The 21,243-nt window shown below is 39.7% G+C and overlaps 2 protein-coding genes and 4 non-coding genes across 8 annotated transcripts in view; 1 reads left to right on the top strand and 5 right to left on the bottom strand.

Moving 5' to 3' along the window:
* The window catches only part of RFC4 (replication factor C subunit 4), a 20,067-nt gene extending 6,701 nt beyond the window's left edge, over nucleotides 1–13,366 (top strand). Inside the window, exons 6-14 of the mRNA XM_039241697.1 lie at nucleotides 1,109–1,187; nucleotides 4,795–4,874; nucleotides 7,438–7,557; nucleotides 10,205–10,348; nucleotides 10,542–10,662; nucleotides 11,526–11,651; nucleotides 12,859–12,939; nucleotides 13,019–13,135; nucleotides 13,217–13,366. Coding sequence (XP_039097628.1) covers nucleotides 1,109–1,187; nucleotides 4,795–4,874; nucleotides 7,438–7,557; nucleotides 10,205–10,348; nucleotides 10,542–10,662; nucleotides 11,526–11,651; nucleotides 12,859–12,939; nucleotides 13,019–13,135; nucleotides 13,217–13,312 — 964 coding nt within the window. The 3' untranslated portion in view covers nucleotides 13,313–13,366. The remainder of the gene's footprint in view (nucleotides 1–1,108; nucleotides 1,188–4,794; nucleotides 4,875–7,437; nucleotides 7,558–10,204; nucleotides 10,349–10,541; nucleotides 10,663–11,525; nucleotides 11,652–12,858; nucleotides 12,940–13,018; nucleotides 13,136–13,216) is intronic.
* Nucleotides 13,367–13,495: 129 nt separating this feature from the next.
* Nucleotides 13,496–19,579, bottom strand: EIF4A2 (eukaryotic translation initiation factor 4A2). 3 transcript variants are annotated; one of them, XR_005530138.1, is made up of 12 exons: nucleotides 19,482–19,545; nucleotides 18,623–18,671; nucleotides 18,404–18,536; nucleotides 17,991–18,130; nucleotides 17,050–17,218; nucleotides 16,829–16,938; nucleotides 16,492–16,635; nucleotides 16,051–16,188; nucleotides 15,716–15,805; nucleotides 15,409–15,488; nucleotides 14,854–14,964; nucleotides 14,065–14,153 (listed from the first exon to the last, which is right to left on the bottom strand). XR_005530138.1 is itself a non-coding variant. In XM_039241678.1 (11 exons), the coding sequence occupies exons 1-11, from the start codon at nucleotides 19,508–19,510 to the stop codon at nucleotides 14,009–14,011; spliced, it is 1,224 nt and encodes a 407-aa protein (XP_039097609.1). In that variant the 5' UTR covers nucleotides 19,511–19,579; the 3' UTR covers nucleotides 13,496–14,008. The 3 variants fall into 3 exon arrangements, 2 of the variants coding, with proteins under 2 accessions (XP_039097609.1, XP_039097608.1); XM_039241678.1 differs by lacking the exon at nucleotides 14,854–14,964 and having other exon boundaries at nucleotides 13,496–14,153; nucleotides 18,623–18,668; nucleotides 19,482–19,579; XM_039241677.1 differs by lacking the exon at nucleotides 14,854–14,964 and having other exon boundaries at nucleotides 13,496–14,153; nucleotides 19,482–19,544.
* Nucleotides 15,547–15,686, bottom strand: LOC120238138. The gene has a single exon (XR_005530150.1). It is a non-coding gene; the product is annotated as a small nucleolar RNA SNORA4 (small nucleolar RNA).
* On the bottom strand, nucleotides 15,868–15,999 carry LOC120238136. Its single transcript, XR_005530149.1, has one exon. It is a non-coding gene; the product is annotated as a small nucleolar RNA SNORA63 (small nucleolar RNA).
* LOC120238134 lies at nucleotides 16,268–16,446 on the bottom strand. Its single transcript, XR_005530147.1, has one exon. It is a non-coding gene; the product is annotated as a small nucleolar RNA SNORA81 (small nucleolar RNA).
* Nucleotides 18,232–18,300, bottom strand: LOC120238135. The gene has a single exon (XR_005530148.1). It is a non-coding gene; the product is annotated as a small nucleolar RNA SNORD2 (small nucleolar RNA).
* Nucleotides 19,580–21,243: the final 1,664 nt, after the last annotated feature.

Below are 21,243 nucleotides of genomic sequence, written 5' to 3' on the forward strand. Positions count from 1 at the left end.
AAATAAATAAAAACCTTAAAAAAAAAATCAAAAAAAAAAAGTTAAAAAAAAAATTACCCACTTACGTAAGTCATATAAGATCTTCTTATGTTTTATTTGGCATCAGTGATGGTTTTTAAAATGGGAGATGTCACATTAAAATCTAGATTTTTAATTAAAGAAATAAATTATACCTGAGGGGGGGTGGGACCTAGATTTGCAGCACTAGAAGCAGATTGTCACTTGACACCAGTTAGGTGGACCTGAGTACTGCTTCTCATTCTGAAAGGTCATATGTTCCTCAATTCATAGTAATTCTGTTTTCTCTTGCCTTATAATTTGCCACCTTTACTCTTACTTTCTCCCTGGCCCCTGCACGTATTTGCATTTGAAACCCTGGTGTATAACATATACTGGCTTCCCCAGAAAACATTATCTGTCATAAAATTCCCACCCAGCATAACCTGATTAATTAGAAATGTATAAATCAAAGAAGAGCTTTTAGCCAAATAACTAAGCATAGTACCTAATCTTAGGGTAGGAGTATACCTTTGTTTTAGTTTCTCTTAAAATCATTAATGATATAAGATGAAAATTATATGTTATACTTCATTTTGGTTAAACTTGTTATTTCATTAGCTCTCAATCAAGTGAATAGGTATGCATTTTCTGTGCAGTTAGGTGATGGATGAAATTGGTATAACCAATTAACTATGTTAACTATGTATTAACTATATTAACCAAAATAGTTGCTTATTCTAGGTTACTAAATAGTTCTCCCTTTTCAGCTTGAGTGCATGATCTTACCAGAATACATTACATTTTAGGCCATTGTTTACTTTAAATTTTTAACCAGTGGACATTTGTGGTATAATAAAATATTTTTACTTAATTGTTGTGAGCACTATAGATCCAAGCAATGCAAGTAAAAAGGGAAAAGTGATTTCACTCCTTCAGTATGTATTAGCTTAAAGTAAATACAAATAGGGTTTCCACCTACTTTCAGTTATGAAAGTTTCCCCTTTTATTACCAATAATGAGAATTATCATTAGTATTTCAGCAAAAGGAACACTTAAGACATTTCTTTGCCTGCTGTTATATACTAAGTAATCTCGGGTTTTTTTCCAGCCGCCCAAAATGTGTAGATGAAGTTGCTTTCCAGGAAGAAGTGGTTGCAGTCCTGAAAAAGTCTTTAGAAGGAGCTGATGTGAGTAACAGATGATGTTTCACATCATTGGGAGATAGAAGATTTAATTTACCCATCCTCTTCCTTTCTTTTATCATTGCCTGCTCCCCTAAAATACTAGCTGCACACATAGTATGCCCTGGATAACTATTTGTACAGTGGATGATTGGTTCAAATATCGATTGAGCATCTCCTATTCTGTCCTGTGGCATTGTTATGTAAAACTCAAGTAGAGACCATTGAATGAGACACATTGGGTCCTTGGGCCCATGAGCTTTGATTTTGGTGGAGAGTGACCGAGAATAAATCTGTAAGCCAAATAAAAGAATTAGAGATAATTGTGCTCTAAAGAAGCGTCAGATTCTTTGAAAGTATAATTGCTCACCTAATGTTAGGATTTGGTTTGAACTACAATACAAAAAAATGAGTATGTAATTTTGCTTATAGCATTGTGTCTTCTGCTGTGTTATGTGGGATAAAAAGAAACTTTATGGATGTGAGGGTGATGTGACTGTGACATCTGTCACCCCATTGATTGCCAGCATTGATTCGGCTGATCTGTCTGGCTAGGTGGGTGTCCCCTTCCTCCCTCAGCGCTCCCAGGTGCGTCCCTCCTGGAGCTGCGTGCTCAGTTGAAGGGGACGACCTTCCCTAGTAGAGGAGGACCATTATTTGGTCAAGGGTGTACGACTAGCTGTGCTCCCCTGCTAGAACCTCCACGCAAGCTCTCAAGGTCTTTTTGTAGGAGAACGTAGGGTAGGCAGGCTTCCAGGACACATCCAAAGGAGGCACTGCACGTGGCAGTCTGCCTTTCTTTAAAGAAAAAAAAAGTCTTTGAATGACTTGCATTTTAGATTATTCAGAGGCAAGATAATTCCATAAGAAGAATTAGCAGTTTAAAGTTGTATATGATGAAGTGCTGCCTTAAGAACTCAGTGAAAGAAGGGGAAAAGTTGCAGATGAAAGTGGGATGTGGGTTTTCCTTTTTTCCCAAGGAAGATTTGCTTCCTTCCTCTCAACCTGGCTACTTTGAATTAGAGGTTCTTGTGGCTTTTGCTGCCATTATTCTCTTCCTGAAATTATACTACAATAGTACATATTTTGAAAGGAGTTATACTTCTCAAACTATTTAAAATCTTTGCCAGTTTGTTTATTTGATTTTGATCCAAGTGCCATTACCTTTTAATGTTGGTGTATACAGTTTTTTTAATTAAAAAAAAATTTTTTTAGCATTTATTCATTTTTAAGAGACAGAGGGAGACAGAGCATGAGTAGGGGACAGGCAGAAAGAGAGGGAGACACAGAAGGCTCTGAGCTTGAACCCATACACTGTGAGATGATGACCTGAGCTGAAATCAGATGCTTAACTAAGCCACTTAGGTGCCCCTGGCATATACAATTTTAATTGTATAGTAATAACTACACAGATTGCAGAACAAGATATACTTTAAATATATATAGTGTTCTCAACTCTTCAGGCATACGTAGTGGGATTATGATCCAGTTCTTGACTTTATACCATCTATCTTATAAGGCTGAATTAAGAACTTTCTTTTTTAAACCCTTGTTTAACATCTTGTTTGTTTACAGACTGTTTTCTAAAACTTAAAGATGAAATTTTTTAAAATAAATTTTAAAAAAATTTTTAATGTTTTATTTATTTCTGAGAGAGAGACAGTGTGAGCAGGAGAGGGTCAGAGAGAAAGGGAGACACAGAATCTGAAACAGGCTCCAGGCTCTGAGCTAGCCGTCAGCACAGAGCCCGACGCAGGGCTCAAACCCATGAACTGCGAGATCATGACCTGAGCTAAGTTGGACGCTTAACCGACTGAGCCACCCAGGCATCCCATAAATAAATATTTTTTAATGTTTATTTTCGAGAGAGAGAGTGTGAGTGGGGAGGGAAAGAGAGGAAGACCCAGAATTTGAAGCAGTCTTCAGGCTCTGAGCTGTCAGCACAAGCTCAACATGGGGCTCAAACCCACAGACCACGAGATCTTGACCTGAGTTGAAGTCAGACACTTTACCAACTGAGCTACCCAGGTGCCCCAGATGAAATAATTTTTAAATTCTACAGAGTAAAGAAATATAATTCATACCATCATTTACTTTAGTATATGTGCTGCTGAAGTGAGGACTCATTCCTTCATTTAGATCAAAAGTTTTTATAGTAGAATTATAATAGATGTTTTTCAGACTTTTTTGTTTTTTCAGTTTCTATATTTATTTTGAGAGAGAGTATGCAGGGGAGGGTCGGAGAGAGAGAATCCCAAGCAGGATCCATGCCATTAACAGAGCCCAACATAAAGCTCAAACTCAGAAACTGTGAGATGATAATCTAAGCCAAAAACAAGAGTCAGTCGCTTAACCGACTGTGCCACCCAGGCACCTCCAGAAATGAATTTTAAGCACTAATATTTCACATACAGTTCTTGAATGTACCATATATATCAGATTGTTGTATAATGTAAGGCTTAATAATTTTACCATGTTTCAAAGAATTTAAGTTATTGTATGATAGTTACATGGATGAATTATTATAAATATTGAAGTATGCATGAATCAAAATAATAATAATAACCTTAAAGGGGCACCTGGGTGGCCCAGTTGGTTGAGCATCCATCTCTTAATTTCTGCTGAGGTCATTATTTCATAGTTCATAGAATCAAGCCTTGTGTCAAGCTTTGCACTGACAGCACGGAGCCTGCTTGAGACTCTCTTGCATGAGCACATGCACTCTCTCTCAATAAATAAATATTTTTAAAAAATAGTTATAATCTTAAAGATGAAGTAGCCCAGGAATATTTTTTAATAAATTGACATACCCAAGTTGACTAGCCCAGAGCTACTAGAAGGAATGCAGTAATAAAGATTAGGGTGAAAATAAGTGAAATAGAGACTAAAACAAACAAACAAAAACAGTAGAAAAGATCAGGGAAGCCAAGCTGGTTCTTTGAAAGTATAAACAAAATTGTTAGACCTTTAGCCAGACTCCTCAAGAAAAAGAGAGGACTCAAAATCAGAAATGAAAGAGGAGACATACCAAGTGACACCACAGAAATACAAAGAATTAATTATAAGAGAACATGATGGAAAAGTGTATACTAAGAAATTGGACAACCTAGAAGAAATAGATAAATTCTAGAAACATATAATGTTCCAAAACTGAATCAGGAAGAAATAAAAAATTTGAATAAACCAATTACTAGTAATGAAATTGAATTGGTAATCCAAAATCTCCCAGCAGACAAAAGTCCAGGACCAGATGACTTCATAGGTGAATTTAACTAAACATTTAAAGAAGAGGTAATATCTGCTCTTCTCAAACTAATCAAAAAAATAGAAGAGGAATGAAAACTTCCAAATTTGTTCTATGAGGCTAGTATTTCCCTGATTCCAAAACTGGTCAAAAAGCTTAGGAGGTTTTTCAGTGTTTGTTTTTAAGTAGTTAAACTCATAGCTTGTATCTTAAGGTATATGTTACTAATTTAACAGTAACAGGCTTCAGTCTATATATTTGTACCTCTGTTTATTTGATACTGTTGCGTACAGTACAAGATGCTGAGAACACAGATGTGAAGAGAACAGACAAATACAGTTTTTAAAAAATAAAATTTAACTTCTGCAGCTCCCTAATCTCTTGTTTTACGGGCCACCCGGAACTGGAAAAACATCCACTATCCTGGCAGCAGCTAGGGAGCTTTTTGGGTAAGTTGAAATCTCTCTCTCTTTTTTAAAAAAGACACCAAAAATCTCTGCTTTTCTTTCTCTAAAAATTGGTATTTGGTTTTTCTGTAAGATTATTGGCTTTGTTTTTATTTCTGTATTTTTTTACTAATTCCATGGGCCCATTTCCAATTCTTCCCCTCCAGTAAATAAGCGTGGCTACATCTTTTGTAATCTTCATTTTGAGCCTTCTTCAGATGCTGGAATGTACAACACTGTGTGCCTCGTGATTTTTCATCACTTGAACTTTTTCATTGTGATTTTAGAGTCTAGAGGACCTATTCTAATTTTAATCATGCCAGTACTCCCATCACTCTGTTAATGGTGTGTTCCATCTGTGTCCTTGTGTGCTAGAATTCGCTGTGTCTGATGCTACTGACCTACACTTCCCCTTCTAGAGTGTCTTCTGGCTCTGGCCTGCCCAGCCTTGCCTCTGGAGTAACGAGGCCAGCTCCTTGCCCTCAAGTATCTTGAGCGTGAGCACAGTATGTGGTAGGTGAGGCCGTAGGAGTCCAAGAACACCAGAAAAACTGTGAGCCAATTTCTTAGATTCTTCTTTCTAGAGCACTGGCGTAGGCAGCCATTTTAGAGCAGGCCTTTACCTACCATTCAAAGATACAGATCAGCCCAGGTCTGATAGCAATAAAACATGTACCAGCACAGCAAAGGCTGTCTTGGACTTCTCCAGAATTTCTGTATCAAGCATCTGAAATCCTACATGTGAAAATAATCAGATAATTAGTTCTATTGAAATGTGAAGGAAGAAAAATGGGGAAGCTGCTGTGAACCTAGTATTTTATTTATTTGACAGCAACTTTGTTTCTCAAGGAAATTATAAAAGTTCTTTTGATTATTCCACGACTCCGATCCAAACTGAACCAACCTTCCCAATGTAGTCATAATGAATTTAAGTACTTTATTATTAGTTTCTTGAGAGTAGCTCAATCCAAACTATATAACTTTTAAAATATCCTCTTACAAATAATTTTTGACCATATAGAACTAAAAGAACTTACTTTAATTATGAATTCCACATTTCATAGTATATTTGGTTTTAAAATAGAAAATATATGCACAGAATTTTGTAAATATTTATGCCCATAGAAAAATGCCTAGGATCTCATGTTGTTTAGGAAAAATAAAGAGAAAACTAAATCCCACCTCTTTTTTAATTAAAAATTATAAATGCGTATAGTAAAAAAAACCCATTTTCAAAACAGTGGCATAGCAGGGTGTTTTGTTATTTTAATTTTCTTCTGATTTCTCAGATGATCCTATGGTGAGCTACTTTTTTATTTAATATTTATTTTCGAGAGAGAGAGAAAGAATTTGAGAGACAGCACACGTGAACAGGGGAGGAATGGGGGACAGAGAATCTGAAGCCGGCTTCTGTGCTGACAGCAGAGAGCCTGATGCAGGGCTTGAACTCACGAACCAAACCAGGAGATCATGACCTAGGCTGAAATTGGACACTTAACCGACTGAGTCACCCAGGCGCCCCTGGTGAACTACTTTTAAAAACTTTTTTAAAAACTCAAAAAAACTTCACGTATTAGTTCAGTAATAGCTCTGATAGCAAGTCACCTTATGGAAACAATTAAAAACAATGCTCTATTGCAACAGGATTTAAAATTGAACATATTTAAAACTAAATATCTAATAAAAAGATTAAGTAAATGGTGGTACAGTCATAGGATAGAACATTTTACAGCTATTAAAATGATATTTACAGTGGTTCTGATGACAGGACAAGATGTTCATGATATAATCCTTAGTGGAAAATTGATTTAAAATGTTATAAATTGTATGTAAACTGTATTTTTTAAATATTGTATATAAATTAAATATAAATTTAAATGGTATATAAAATTGTATATAAATTATCTTTTTTTTCCCATCTGCTTTTTAAATAGAATGTAAAAAAAAAACCTGTGTCTACAAAAGAAAAAATATAAAAGTGATTGTGTGCCTTCTATCCATAGTGTTTAGGTGGATTTTAAACTACTTCAGGGGTGCCTGGGTGGCTCAGTTGGTTAAGTGTCCAACTTCAGCTCAGGTCATGATCTCATGGTTCATGGGTTCAAGCCCTGTGTCTGGCTCTGTGCTGACAGCTAGCTCAGAGCCTGGAGCCTGTTTCAGGCTCTGTATCTCCCTCTCTCTCTGACCCTCCCCTGCTCATGCTGTCTCTCTCTCTCTCAGAAATAAATAAAACATTTTAAAAAATTAAAAAAAACTAAACTACAAAATGTGCAATTTTTAAAATGTGCTTTAAACCTTGGGTGGTTTTTTTTAATGTTTTTTATTTATTTTTGAGAGAGACAGCGTGAGCAGGCGAGGGTCAGAGAGAGGGAGGGACACAGAATCTGAAGCAGGCTCCAGGCTCTGAGCTGTCAGCACAGAGTCTGACGTGGGGCTCGAACCCACAAACAGTGAGATCATGACCTGAGCCGAAGTCGGACACTCAACTGACTGAGCCACCCAGGCGCCCCTAAACCTTGGTTATTTATATGCTCTATGATATTTCATTTGTTTCATTTTGACATAGGCCTGAACTGTTTCGATCGAGAGTTCTTGAATTAAATGCATCTGATGAACGTGGAATACAAGTAGTTAGAGAAAAAGTGAAGAATTTTGCTCAATTAACTGTGTCAGGAAGTCGCTCAGAGTAAGTAAACTCACTTTCCCTTCTTCATGCCATGTCATTGCATTTAAAATACTTCTTTGCCAAATGTCCAACTACTTTTACTTTTTTAAATTTATTTTTTTAATGTTTTATTTATTTCTGTGAGAGAGAGAGAGACAGACAGAGACAGCGTGAACAGGGGAGGGTCAGAGAGAGAGGGAGACACAGAATCCAAAACAGGCTCCAGGCTCTGAGCTAGCTGTCAGAGCCCGATGTGGGGCTTGAACCCATAAACCGTGAGATCATGACCTGAGCTGAAGTCGGATGCTTAACCAACTGAGCCACCCAGACATCCCTCATTTATTTATTTTTGAGAGACAGCACAAGTGAGGGAAGGGCAGAGAGAATGAGACACAGAATCTGAAGCAGGCTCCAGGTTCTGAACTGTCAGCACAGAGCATGACGCAGGCAGGGCTGGAACTCACAAACCATGAGATCATGACCTGTGGAAGCTTAACTGACTGAGCCACCCAGGTGCCCTGTCCAACTCCTTTTTCACGTTGGATCATAATATATTTTTTTAAGATTTTATTTTTTTAAGTAATCTCTACACCCACTGTGCGGCTCAAATTTACAACTCCAAAATTGTGTCACATTCTCTGCTGACTGAGCCAACCAGGAACCTAATTATCTAAGTTATTTAAACCCACAAGTGGCCTTTTCCATTATAATAACTAATTTTAAATTGTTTAGCTGTCAAGAGTTTTTTTTAACTGATGTTTTGACTAAGGAGTATTAATCAAAGTTGATAGTTTGGTGGTAAACTCATAATAAAAAATCCTGATTTTTGCTATTGTGTTATTAAAAAAAAATTCAGATATCTTAAGCTTCAGTACATATTTCCTAATTAGCGTGACCATATAAGTTCTTGTCCAAACTGGGACACTTCTACACTAAAAGAGGTATTAATAATTTAAATAGGACTGCCCTGAGTTAAACAATGATGTTTAGTCAGCTCCTTATACTGCTTAGATGGCAAAGTCCCAAGATTAAAGTTTTGGAAGCTGGCATAGATTTAAATTTGTATCAGAGCACACTTAAGAATTTGTAGAAAGTGATTTTTGAATCTACCTTGGCCTGACAATGCTTATAAATCCTATATTTGATAAGGGACTTGACTTAGATCAAGAATATATAAAGAACTCTCACATTTTAATAAAAAGAAAACCCAATTAAAAAGGCAAAGGAACTGAATAGACCTTACACTGAAGAAGATACAGTAGGTCCCCCCCCAATATATTCAGTTTCTGTGATTTCAGTTGCCTGCAGTCAGCTGAAGTACAGAAACAAACGATCCACCTTCTGACATAATCATCAGAAGGTTATTAGTAGCCTGACATCACTTTGTCTCATCACATAGGCATTTTCCCATCTCACATCATCACAAGAGGGGTGAGTAAAATCTAATAAGATACTCTGAGACCACGTTCACATAAATTTTATTACATAATAATTATAATTGTTCTGGGGCGCCTGGGTGGCTTAGTCGGTTAAGCGTCCGACTTTCGCTTAGGTCATGATCTCGCGGTTCGTGGGTTCGAGCCCCGCATCGGGCTCTGTGCTGACTGCCAGCTCAGAGCCTGAAGCCTGTTTCAGTCTGTGGCTCCCTCTCTCTCTGACCCTCCCCTGCTCACGCTGTCTCTCTCTCTCTCTCCTAGAAATAAATAAAACATTAAAAAAAAATTAAAAAAATAATTATAATTGTTCTATTTCATTATTACATTATTGTTAATCTCTTCCTATGCCTGATTTATAAGTTCAACTTTTTCATAGGTAAGTATATAGGGAGTATGTGTGCATAGGGAAGACATGGTATATATATTTATATGCAGTTTGGTTCTAGTCAGGGCTTTAGGCATCCCCTGGGGTCTTGGAATGTATTCCCTGTGGATACGTGGGGACTCCTATACAAATGGCCAGTAAGCATGTGAAAACATGCTCATCAACATCATTAGCCACAGAGAAATGCAAATCGAAACCATGATGAGATACCACTTTACACATACTAGGATGGTTAATCAAAAAGAAAATAGTATTGGCAAGAACGTTGAGAAGTTGGACCCTTATACTTTGCTGACTGAAATGTAAAATGGTACACGCATTTTGAAAATACTTTGGCAGGTCCTTTAAAAGTTAAACATAGCGTTACCAGATGACCCAGCAATTCCAATCTTAGGTATATACCCCCAAGAAATGAAAACATAGGTCTATTCAAAAGACGTACAAAAATGTTCATAGCAGTATTGTTCATAATAGTCAAAACATGGAAACAACTCCAATATCCATTAATTTAATGAATGGACGAATAAACTGTGGTATATCCCTTTGCTGTATTATTTAGCAATAAAAAGGAATGAAGTAATGACATACAACAACATGGATGAACCTTGAAAGCATGCTAAGAAGCCAATCACAGAAGACAATATATTTTTCCATTTATATGAAATGTCGAGGATACACACATCTGTGGAGACAGAAAGTAGAGATCCATGTTTGCCAGCGGCTGGGAGAGTTGGGAGAAGAGTGACTCCTAATGGCGCATGGGGATTTTTTGGGGGACCATGAGAATGTTCTAAAATTAGCTTATGGTGATGATCTGTGAATTTTAACTCCTGTTTCTCTGAATCAGCGGGAAGCCATGTCCTCCTTTTAAGATTGTGATTTTGGATGAAGCAGATTCTATGACCTCAGCTGCTCAGGCAGCTTTACGACGTACCATGGAGAAGGAGTCTAAAACCACCCGGTTCTGTCTCATCTGTAACTATGTCAGTCGGTATGTGTATTGCCCTGAAAATAGATGCTAGGCAGCCTTACTTTGGTTAACTCCAATTAGAGAGAGAAAAACTTTAAATGTTTCAAGGCTACAGTAATTTTTCCTCTTCAAGTCTTGATTTGTTCTTGATAAAAAGTTCTTTGGGGGAAATGCTTCTTTAGACACTGACTTTTTTTACCCCAATATTTTACAGAATAATTGAACCACTGACCTCTAGATGTTCTAAATTCCGCTTCAAACCACTGTCAGATAAAATTCAACAGCAGCGATTACTAGACATCGCTGATAAAGAACATGTCAAAATTAGCAATGAGGTAATTCCTAATTATTACAATTACTAATTCCTTTGATGAACTCATGTAGAGAGATCCTGAAAGCATCAAATGTGTTGCTTTATTTCTGATGCCTTTAGGCAAAGTTAAGCTAAAAGAGTGACAGCTGGAATGTCTAGGAATTATAGCTTCTGTCTTCTTGTTACTATTAGAAATTTATTGTATTTCAGAGACCCAGAACTGGGGCAGATTTTTTTTCTTTTAATGTTATATTTATTTCTGAGAGAGAGACAGCGTGAGCAGGGGAGGGTCAGAGAGAGAGGAAGACACAGCATCTGAAACAGGCTCCAGGCTCTGAGCTGGCTGTCAGCACAGAGCCCAACACGGGGCTCGAACCTATGAACTGTGAGATCATGACCTGAGCCGAAGTCAGATGCCTAACTGACTGAGCCACCCAGGCGCCCCAGAGTTCATATACCTAATACAAATTCTGCAACAGGTCTCTGCATAATGACAAGATTTTAGTGTCCTAGCTAATGTTTCACTTCAGGAGCAAATTTGGTGAAGTTCAGGTACAGGAAGACTATATAGGCCTAATTCATTTTAACAGAATGTAACCATAATTTGAATCATTTTTGCTTCATTTATTAAACAGAATAGGATTCAAAGTATGGAACATCTCTTTGCAAATTTTTTTCAGAGGCAAAAGATGTCTATCCTTCTATAGGACTGGTGCTGTTTTCATTAATTCTGCCACTGTGGGACTGATAATATTCCCCTAAAAATGAAAATAAAACTTTTCCCCACTAACTCTAGGCTAAAACAGTTTTTCCACTTTTATTAAACCCAGAAAGTCTTAATTGGGTGTCCATCACCAGTAAAAAAAAAATTTTTTTTTCCCTCAGGGAATAGCTTATCTTGTTAAAGTGTCAGAAGGAGACTTAAGAAAAGCTATTACATTTCTTCAAAGTGCTACTCGATTAACAGGTGGAAAGGAGATCACAGAGAAGGTGATCACAGACATTGCTGGGGTAAGTAGGATATTTTGAAATTCTTAGCTTTGTGGCTTTTAGAAAATTTCCATCCAATATATGCAGAATGCTTAGTATGTGCTAGTTTATTCCATTTGGGCAGCTTTAACAAAATACCATAAGCTGAGTGGCTTATAAACGACAGAATTTCACCCTTCTGGCGGCTGGGCCTTGTGAGATCAAGCAGATTATATTGAGTATCTGGTGAGAACCAACATCTTAGTGCTTAGACTCTAGTTTGTGGACTAGACTCACTGCATCCTCTGGCAGAAAGGCCTTTTAGAAGGGCACTAATCCCATTCATGGGTGTTTCACCCTCATGACCTCATCAACCTCCAAACGGCCTCATACCTTAACCTCACATTAGGGATTTTTAATAGAGGAGTCGGGATTAGTAGTCTATAGTGTGTGCCAAGTACTGTGCTAGAAACCATGTAATACGAGAATAACCTGAAAGCATCAGAACACTTCAGGGGTTGTGGTATTAAGATTTAACAGCTCTCCCTGTTCTTATATATCTGACCCTTTTGTATACATATGTATACAAATGGGGCAGTATATCCCTATTACAGAAATCACTTGTCAGGGTTCATCTCTACTAGGATTACTAATATTACTTCTTTTAAAACTTAGTTCCCAAGGTATTTTTTAATACCATAATCAAACTGATGGCATTAGTACTCTTTAATTTTCTGGGTGCTCTGGGCCTTCTAAGAGCAGTCTCTTGTTAGTCCCCCTTTTCAAGTAGACTACTTGGCTGATTTGAGCCACTGCTAAGAATTGTTAGTGCCACTGGGGTATAAGCCAGTGTTCTAGCCAGTGGGTAGAATTTTTAGCTGCTTGCTCACCCCACTGCCCATATCAGCTCTTCTCCCATCATGGGCTCAAACTTGACGTTATCAGGAGCAAAGGAGATTTTGTATACTTTGACATTAAGGGATTCTTAAAAGCAAAATGCATCACCCTAGTTAGAGTAGCAACTGGACTAATTTAAGATGGTCCTACTCAGGGTTGAGAGATTAGGGCGAAATTTTGTTAGCTTTCTGGATTATCTGGAGTTCAGGAAAGGAGCCGTAAGGGGCTTTCAAGCTCTACACCCCATGCCACAGGAGGTCTGTTTGCATACAATGAATTGCCCTACCGAGGCCTTGAATAAACTTGGGTGCAGGCCATTTTCAGACCCAGAAACGGTCTTTAAACTTTTTAGGTAATACCAGCTGAGACAATCAATGGACTGTTTGCTGCATGTCATAGTGGCTCTTTTGACAAGCTAGAAGGTGCAGTAAAAGTAAGTCACTTTACTAATAACTTTGGAAAGGGAAGGGCAAAATTAAAAGTCATACCAAGTAGTATTCTTTCTGTTACAGAATTTAATAGATGAGGGCCATGCAGCAACTCAGCTTGTAAATCAGCTTCATGATGTGGTTGTAGAAAATGAGAACCTTACTGACAAACAGAAATCCATCATCACAGAAAAACTTGCTGTAAGTAGGCACTTGCTTGCACATTTCAGCAAAAATCTGCAACTCCAAATGAAATTTTACTAACCTTTAGTTTTCCTGTAGGAAGTAGATAAGTGCTTGGCGGATGGTGCTGATGAACATCTACAATTGATCAGCCTCTGTGCTACTGTGATGCAGCAGTTAACTCAGAATTGCTGAAACCTTTGTAAGGTATTGTTTTTAAAAAAATAAAATGACCAAAACACCTTTAAAGTGAATATACAATTTATTTAACATTCAAACTTCATTAAGACATGTGCAATATGGCAATTTTACTGGGGGTTTAACCCTACCTAGGATATGATTGCTTGCTGGGGCTTAGCAACAGGGTCCAGTTCACACTTAGCACTAATTAAATACTTTATTGAATAAATACAATACCAAACAAAATGCATTCAAATGCTTTCTAAAAAAAAAAAAAAAAATCAATTTTAAAGGCCTTCTATTCAGGCTAATGACAAACACAATAAAGGCAGATATGCTAGTTTAACATAATTGGCTGATTTTATACAGCACTTATATCTTTTAGTCCATAAGTATATTATTAAATGATAGAGAACATCTAATACAACCATTTCTACAGAACTAGGAAATAAATTTCTAAGAAAGAAAGATTTTACAGACCCCATCTTTTATACCCACCCCAACAGTCTAACTCTAAAGAGGATAAAGCCAACGCCTTTCCTCACAAGAGCTCACGACTAAAGTCGCTTTGCTATCAAAATCTGTATTTCTGATCCGTTATGAGCATTGAGACAAGATTCAAATATTCCCAAAGAAAGAAGCACAATGCACGTTGTGATCGCCTATTCAGCAACAGCGAGCACTGCATTCAAAACTATCTCATCCCAGGAATTAAATAAGGTCAGCCACATTCATTGGCATTTCCTCCACTGTAGTATTGTAGAAAGTCTCAATGTCACGAAGAATCCTCTTGTCTTCTTCAGTAACAAAGTTTATAGCCACACCTTTCCTCCCAAATCGACCCCCTCTGCCAATTCTGTGTAAGAAAAAAAACCGCAATTAGATGGTTTCTTCTCAAATATTAATGAACTACTGAACATGATGATCCACTTGTTAACCATCAGCTGCTGTTTACTTAACAAGGTTATAGGTCGTGCTTCTAATTGGAGCACTAGCTGCTAATCAATATCTAGAGAAAAAAATCTTCCTTTGCAGTTAGTGCCAAAAGGATTCAAGGCTTGTCTGGCTGCAAAATGAGATTTTATCAGGTGTCTTGAGCACTACTTTTAAAGCAGATGACAGTATTGTGTTTGGGGTAGTGAAATTAAAGCCCATACCAAAGTGGGCCAGCCAAGAGCAGATGTCAGCCTGGGACAGATGTAAACACCAGGGATAAAACAAAAGAACAGTTATGTAATCCATTTCGACGCACCTCTGGAACTGTAAAACTGCAAACACAAATGCTGCAAGGTTAACTACTACCTAAAACTTACAACTTTTTCCAGTGGGAAAACAAGTATTTGGTATGGTAACCCAAACTTATCACTGCTTTTTGCTCAGTTTCACACGTTGTAACTCAAATTACTCAAAACGTGTTTACCTCCAAACAGCTTTCTACCTTCCTGATAGAAACCAGACAACACAAACCACCTACTAGACTAACATACAAAATGCCTTGGCTGGAGCAACTTAAAAGTATCAAATAATCATGACAAAAGAAAAACAAATATAAATACCGACTCGCTCTTTATTCAAACAGTGTGCTGTTTCGCTTATGATTCCACGTCCTAAATTACGTCAACGCCGTTTCTGAGCGCCATCTCGTCATCAACTGCTGCTATCGACTCCTGTATTTTTTAAAAAGTCTTTTTTTACATCATATAACAAAGTACAATTCAATTTACTTAGGGATAAAGCCACTATAACTAAACCAGGGACTGCTCAAATTGCTACCAGACAACACCAAGAAAATCCCAACTACCGAGGAATCATCGAGAAAGCACATGGACACAGAAACATCACTAAAAACTCAAAAATAAGCTAAGACCAACAGATCTAAATAACCGGATTTGTACGTATTAAGTCCACAACTTAATATGGGTAACATTTACAACTGTTTTCCCACTGTAAGATGACCAATCTTCCCAAGTACAATTTTGGTTACATCTTACCAAGCTACTGTAAGTCTTTTTTACTTCCCTGATTTGAAGTTACCTTTCAAACAAATCAGTCAGTAGAAAAGCCATACATAAATTCCTTTTCCCAATACAGTCAAGATACCACCTACTCACCTGTGAATATAGTTTTCACGATTGGTAGGTAGATCATAGTTTATAACCAATGACACTTGTTGCACATCAATCCCACGAGCCTGAAATACAACAGTAGAATGTTCAAATCTAATTTTAAAAACTAGACATCTATGTAATAATGTAGGCCACAAAATAGTAGTGAACTATGTTATGTGATATAGCCCACTGTGGAGTGTGGTCTTTTCTTTATTCTCCCAAAGAGCCCAAATTGGTAAAGGTTATTAAAAAACCTTCCCCCCAAAACAAACTTTTGGTAGATTAAAAACAACACTATAAAGAGACTTACCAACAAGTCAGTAGTGATCAGAACACGGCTTGACCCTGATCGGAATTCCCTCATGATAACATCTCTTTCCTTCTGGTCCATGTCACCATGCTGCAAATTAACAAACCTTAATTCAAGAATCACCAGTAAAACCAATACTTAACTTTATTGACATGTATGAGACCAAGCGTCCCTGGCTGCTACAGGAGGATAGCAGACAGGTATAGTTAAGAAACAACTTTATTCTGAGCAGGGGGAACGACAACACAGCACTTAACAGCTATATTGTAGTCTAAATCCTGCTTTAATGAAAACAGACACTGTAAGAACCATTGCCAGGTTAGAACATCTCTTACCAGAGCAGAAACGGTGAAGTCCCTGGCATGCATTTTCTCAGTGAGCCAGTCCACCTTGCGCCTTGTATTGAGAAAAATAACAGCCTGAGTAATCGTCAGGGTCTCGTACAAGTCACAAAGTGTATCCAACTTCCACTCCTACAATATTTCAAAGTTAACAACTATTAAAACCTAGTTTCCAACTTGCTTTCATTAGAAATTCATCATTAGGCCTAATGCATATAGCACCAAATCTTAAGACAAAGGACACTGGACATTAAGAAAGAGGTCCACCCCAGTCTTTTACAATCTAGTGCAGTTATTTTTCTTCTTGTGTGTACTCTGCTAGCATTACTACAGAAACTAAGAGGCAATCTTAGTTTCTGCAATTTTAGCACAGTGCTTATACAAGAAGGTTAAGGGAAAAATATCCACATCTTAATGTTTAGATACACTACCTACCTCTCTTTCAACATTAATATAGAACTGTTTGATTCCTTCAAGGGTCAATTCTTCCTTTTTCACCAGAATTCGAATTGGATCTCTCATGAATTTTTTGGTCACCTCCAACACATCAGTTGGCATTGTGGCAGAAAGCAACACAACCTTAAAAAGACAATGCTTAGGTTATCACACAAATAACACAACTTTTACAATAATCAAAGATCAAGCCTATGAAATTGTGTTACAGTTCTGTACCCATTGTTTTAAGGGAAAGGACAAACATTTCAGTTGTACTGTAACCTGCATTAACCAAAGTCCCAACTACTATAGGAGAGGGAGTACATTTAAAGCTCACCTGAATACTTGTATTTAATTTTTGGAAAATCTCATAGATTTGATCCTTAAACCCTCGGCTCAACATTTCATCTGCCTCATCCAAAACGAACATATTGATCCATTTTGGAGCTGACAAAGAAAGACAAAACCATACATACTATCAGCTCTAGGTCCACAAAAGGATTGAAAATTTTAATTTTTAATAGTAAAAACAAGTTCTATTCAACAGACAATACTTACAAAGGTATCTTCTGTTTAGCATATCAAATACTCTTCCTGGTGTACCAACAACAATGTGTGGTGCTTCAGCCTGCAGTTTTTGCATTTCATTCCTAACATTGGTTCCACCAATGCAGGCATGACAAGTTGCTCCCATATAGTCTCCAAGGGCCAGAATTACCTTTTGGATCTAAAAGCCAATACCCTTAATTATTATCCAGCAAAATTACAGGCTCTGTGACTAAAATTCCAAAGCATAACGGCAAATATCTGGTCTGCAAAGAGCTTCTATGCATGCACAGCACTTAACTACTTTCAATCTTAAAATGCAGACTGAACTAACTGCTTCACGATAGAATTCCCTTCAAGTGTCTTCCTTAGGTCTCGTCGCCCCAGATACCGGCTAAGTTAATTAAAGGATCTGAGTTCAATCATTTTCTATGTTGCTCTTCATTGTGTAGAAAGATGTAAATAATGGAATGATCTCTGCGATTACATCTAGGACATGTGGATACTTTAAGTTTTCCCAAAGTACTGGAACTTGTCATCCTGACCTTAATAAACCCTAGTTTTATCAGCAAGGTTTTACTTCAAAGCCAATAGAGCAGTGAGCTTTGAAAACATAGCATGCAACAGATGCATCACAAACTACTGAGACAGTCAAAGAACATGTCACTGCAGTTTTCATGTTGCACAACTGCATTCAAACTTAAAAATGGGAACAGATCTAGTCCACCCTGAAAAGAACTTTGGTTTCTCTAATCTCTTACACAGCCCTGCAAACCATACCTGCACACCCAGCTCCTATTTTTACCTTTCAACAAAAACTCCCTGCATGCACGGACAATTAAAAGGAGGGCTCGAATAGGACCAGTTTACTCTAAGTTTTAAATTCTTCACAGTTGTGAAACCTGAAACCTATGCAACACGCAAGCAGTTTTTTTGAACTACACTATCAATACCTGTTGAGCCAGTTCTCTGGTGGGGGCCAATACTAGTGCTTGGGTCTCCTTGAACTCAATCTCCAACTGTTGCAGGATGGAAATAGCAAATGTGGCTGTCTTGCCAGTACCTGACTGAGCTTGAGCAATCACATCATACCCTAAAAAAAGTAGGATACATATTTACCGATCCCACATCAAACCGCCACTTCTAGTTCACACCATGTATTCCGTTTGGAACATTAATTATGCCCAAATAATCAAGTGATCAGCAATGAGTATTCTCCTCATTTCAGGTCAGTCCCGAAAGATGATTGCCATCATTTCACTTTAAGGAATACAAACAGGTGCTAGTCCCCCAGAAGTTATTTTCCCTTTAATGGTTCAGGTCTATGTAGAACAGTTTTTTACAAAGTGCTAACCAGTTCTTTTACCTTTAATACAAGGAATAATAGCTCTCTGCTGAATAGCTGAAGGCTTCTCAAAACCGTAAGCATAGATGCCCCGAAGAAGAGACTCCTTTAAATTCATATCGTCAAAGTTATCAACAATCTCATTCCAGTTGCTCTGTAAGTTACACATAAAGAAGGTTGAATAAACGGGATGAACAAGCTCACCTTTCCACCGCTTCAAAAACAACACACGTTCCTTACCTCGATGACACCATCGGGGTCCATTCCCTCTGGGCCTCCATGTTCTCTGCTGGCAAGAATACTGCAGTTAGAGAACTTCCCTTTCCCAAACCTTCTCAAGTGCACGTCAAGGGACGGCCTGTTCTAGGCGGCCTCCCTTCCCCTGCCCTGCACGTGTACACCCCTATGCGGTTGTGCAAGCTGGTGGCGCAGGGCACACGAGGTGCGGGGCGCGCCTGCCCGCAGGCCGAGAAAAGGGGACGCCCGGAAAGGCCCCACGGACGCCGGCCCTTCCCCCAGGGCCCGAGCGCCAGGCGCTCCGGTCTCGGCGGCAGACCGTCTCGCGAGAGCTCCACGCGCCGAGCTCCGCCCCTTACACTGCGCAAGCCGGGGTGATTGACGCGGGCCGAGGCCTGGCGAGAGCTATGCCAACGGTTCGCGGGGACCCCGTTGCCGGCGCGGTCCCGGCCGCCTTGTGGTGGCGGCGAGCGGGCGCCGCTGTCACCCAAGCCCCCACCCCACCCAAAGTCGATCACTGCAACTCGCGCCATCCGCCGCCAATAAAGCCCCGGGCCCGTTACAGTGTACCGCCTGCGGACTGCGCCACCGCTTTAACGTGCTCCGTGGCAAGGGAACCGGCCGGGGTTTCAAAGCGTCTCCGGGAGGAGGAAAGACATCCTCCGACACCCGTTTTTGTACCCTAGTCTCCCCTCAATCCAGGCCCTACCCATCATGGAAGCTTCTCGAAGGGCAGGGGGATACTGCACCCGAAGGAAACGCCCATGAACTCAGAGCTCCCTGCCTCCACGCCGTCCATTAAAATATGTGCCCGCGTCATATGACCTTCACCACAAACACCACCACCGAGAAAACCCCATACCTGTTATAATCCGCGGAGCCACCAGACATGATCCGGAGAACCACTCAGCGCCCGACTGGAAAGACAGCGGTCCCGCGCCACCCGTTTTTTATAGGCTCGCGGCCGGAACCCGTTTTCTGCGGAGGAATTTACTTGTCGTTCTCTGGCCACCCACCAAATTGCGATCCTGGGGTCCTCACCTCAGAAAATATCCTAAGCAAGTGGGTAGGAAAATCCACATTTGGTGATTTCCGGATGTTACAAGGCGGCTGGAAATCCCAGGACCCTGGGGGAAGGTTGGGACTCTTTGCCTCGAGGCGGAAGAATATTGCAGCACGGGCGGCCAAACCGCGCTCCCGGCCCGCCCCGCGCCTACGGGGTTTCCGCGTCCCTGAAGCAGAGACGGCCCGGGGAGGCGAGCCGGCCCGGGAGGCGGAGGCCTGGGGCGGCTGCGGGCTGGGCCGCCGGCGCGTCCCCCTCGGGCCGGTGGGGCCGAGCCCGCCGTCCGCCGCCGGCGCCCGGGGCCCGCGGCAGGGGCACGGCCCGGCTCTGCGACCGGCGTGGGGCGGGGAGGAGGGGTTGGGGTTCTTCCGCCGGCTCCCGCCGCTGCTGGACTCGACCGTAAAGAGCCCCCTGGCCCCTCGCTGAGCGTTTAACATCTATGCAGATCTTGGAAGTGGGAAACTTCCTGCCTGGGAAAATGTCGGCCACCCAGCCTGTCCCCGAAAACCCGGTGCAGCGGGGTACGTTGTGGCACGCGGGGAGGAAGAAAATGTATCGTGTTATTTACAGAGGTCTCTGGAGTAGGCACCTCTGTTCCCATGTTGCCTCTGGCCCACTCTCGTTATCTTTTTAAAATCGGGATGATTTTAATGTCTGAGGAATGCCGAATAAGATCATTGTGAACTTTTGCAAATGGTTAACAGCTAACGAACGAGTGATTTTCCTGTAATGCAGGAACATAAATGGACGCTTCCGGCAGCTACAGCTCCATGCCCCTTTGGGACTAGGTAGATTTTGATTCTAGTCTCTATTGGTCTTTTTTTTTTTTTTCCAAAAAGCTTTGAACTTTAATTGTTTAATACCCAATGCATGTTGACTTAATGGAAAGTGAGAGCAGTACAGCCCTTGCTGCTTAAACTGCTTGATTCTTTAAGCCCTAGAGATTTTCAACTGTAGCCTTAACCCAGGCCTGTTGGGGGAAAAAAGAATCAATGTAGTCGTTTAACTTTAAAATGCTACCCACACTGTAAGATAGTATCAAGGGAAACATTTTCTCATTAATCCAGACAGCCACCTAAAGTCCGCTAACTAGGAAAAACTGACTCTTAATTTCCTGTATCTGTGTATGACAGTTAATTCTGAATATTTTTTCAAAAAATTTATTTGAAAATTATTGGCGCGCCAGGAACTGTGACAAAAGCCAATACCAAGATGACAAGGTAGACTTGGGCCCCAGTTTAGCTCTGCTGCTCCTTACTCATCTCCCCGTAATAATGATCACATTCAGATTTGAGGTAATGTCAGACATTTTCTGAGAATGGGTCAAAGATCCTGACTGTCTCATCTAAAACCTACTAAAAGTCTCTGGGGATCTAAGAAACCCAAGGAAATACTAAATCAGAAAAATGACCATTTAGTTTCACTTGAGTCCTTAGGGTGAAACCAGTGAATCACAGGGTGAAATCAATCAACAGTTAACACCTAATTGTTGAGTGTGTTCTTTAGATTTAGCACTACTGTTACATGCCAGTGGAGGATTTGCAGAATGCCTTAAAATAAA

Source organism: Hyaena hyaena, unplaced genomic scaffold (assembly GCF_003009895.1).
Source record: "Hyaena hyaena isolate Hyena2069 unplaced genomic scaffold, ASM300989v1 scaffold_199, whole genome shotgun sequence".
In the NCBI taxonomy this organism is placed as follows: Eukaryota; Metazoa; Chordata; class Mammalia; order Carnivora; family Hyaenidae; genus Hyaena; species Hyaena hyaena.

Bases quoted from the DNA above. Each gene is read 5' to 3' on its own strand.
- EIF4A2 (XM_039241677.1), bottom strand. From the start codon at position 19,510: ATGTCTGGTGGCTCCGCGGATTATAACAG. The intron at 18,672-19,481 runs GTATGGGGTTTT...TATTCTTGCCAG, and splicing joins GGCTCCGCGGATTATAACAG to CAGAGAACATGGAGGCCCAG. The intron at 16,636-16,828 runs GTGAGCTTTAAA...TGTCTTTTTAAG, and splicing joins AATTAAATACAAGTATTCAG to GTTGTGTTGCTTTCTGCCAC.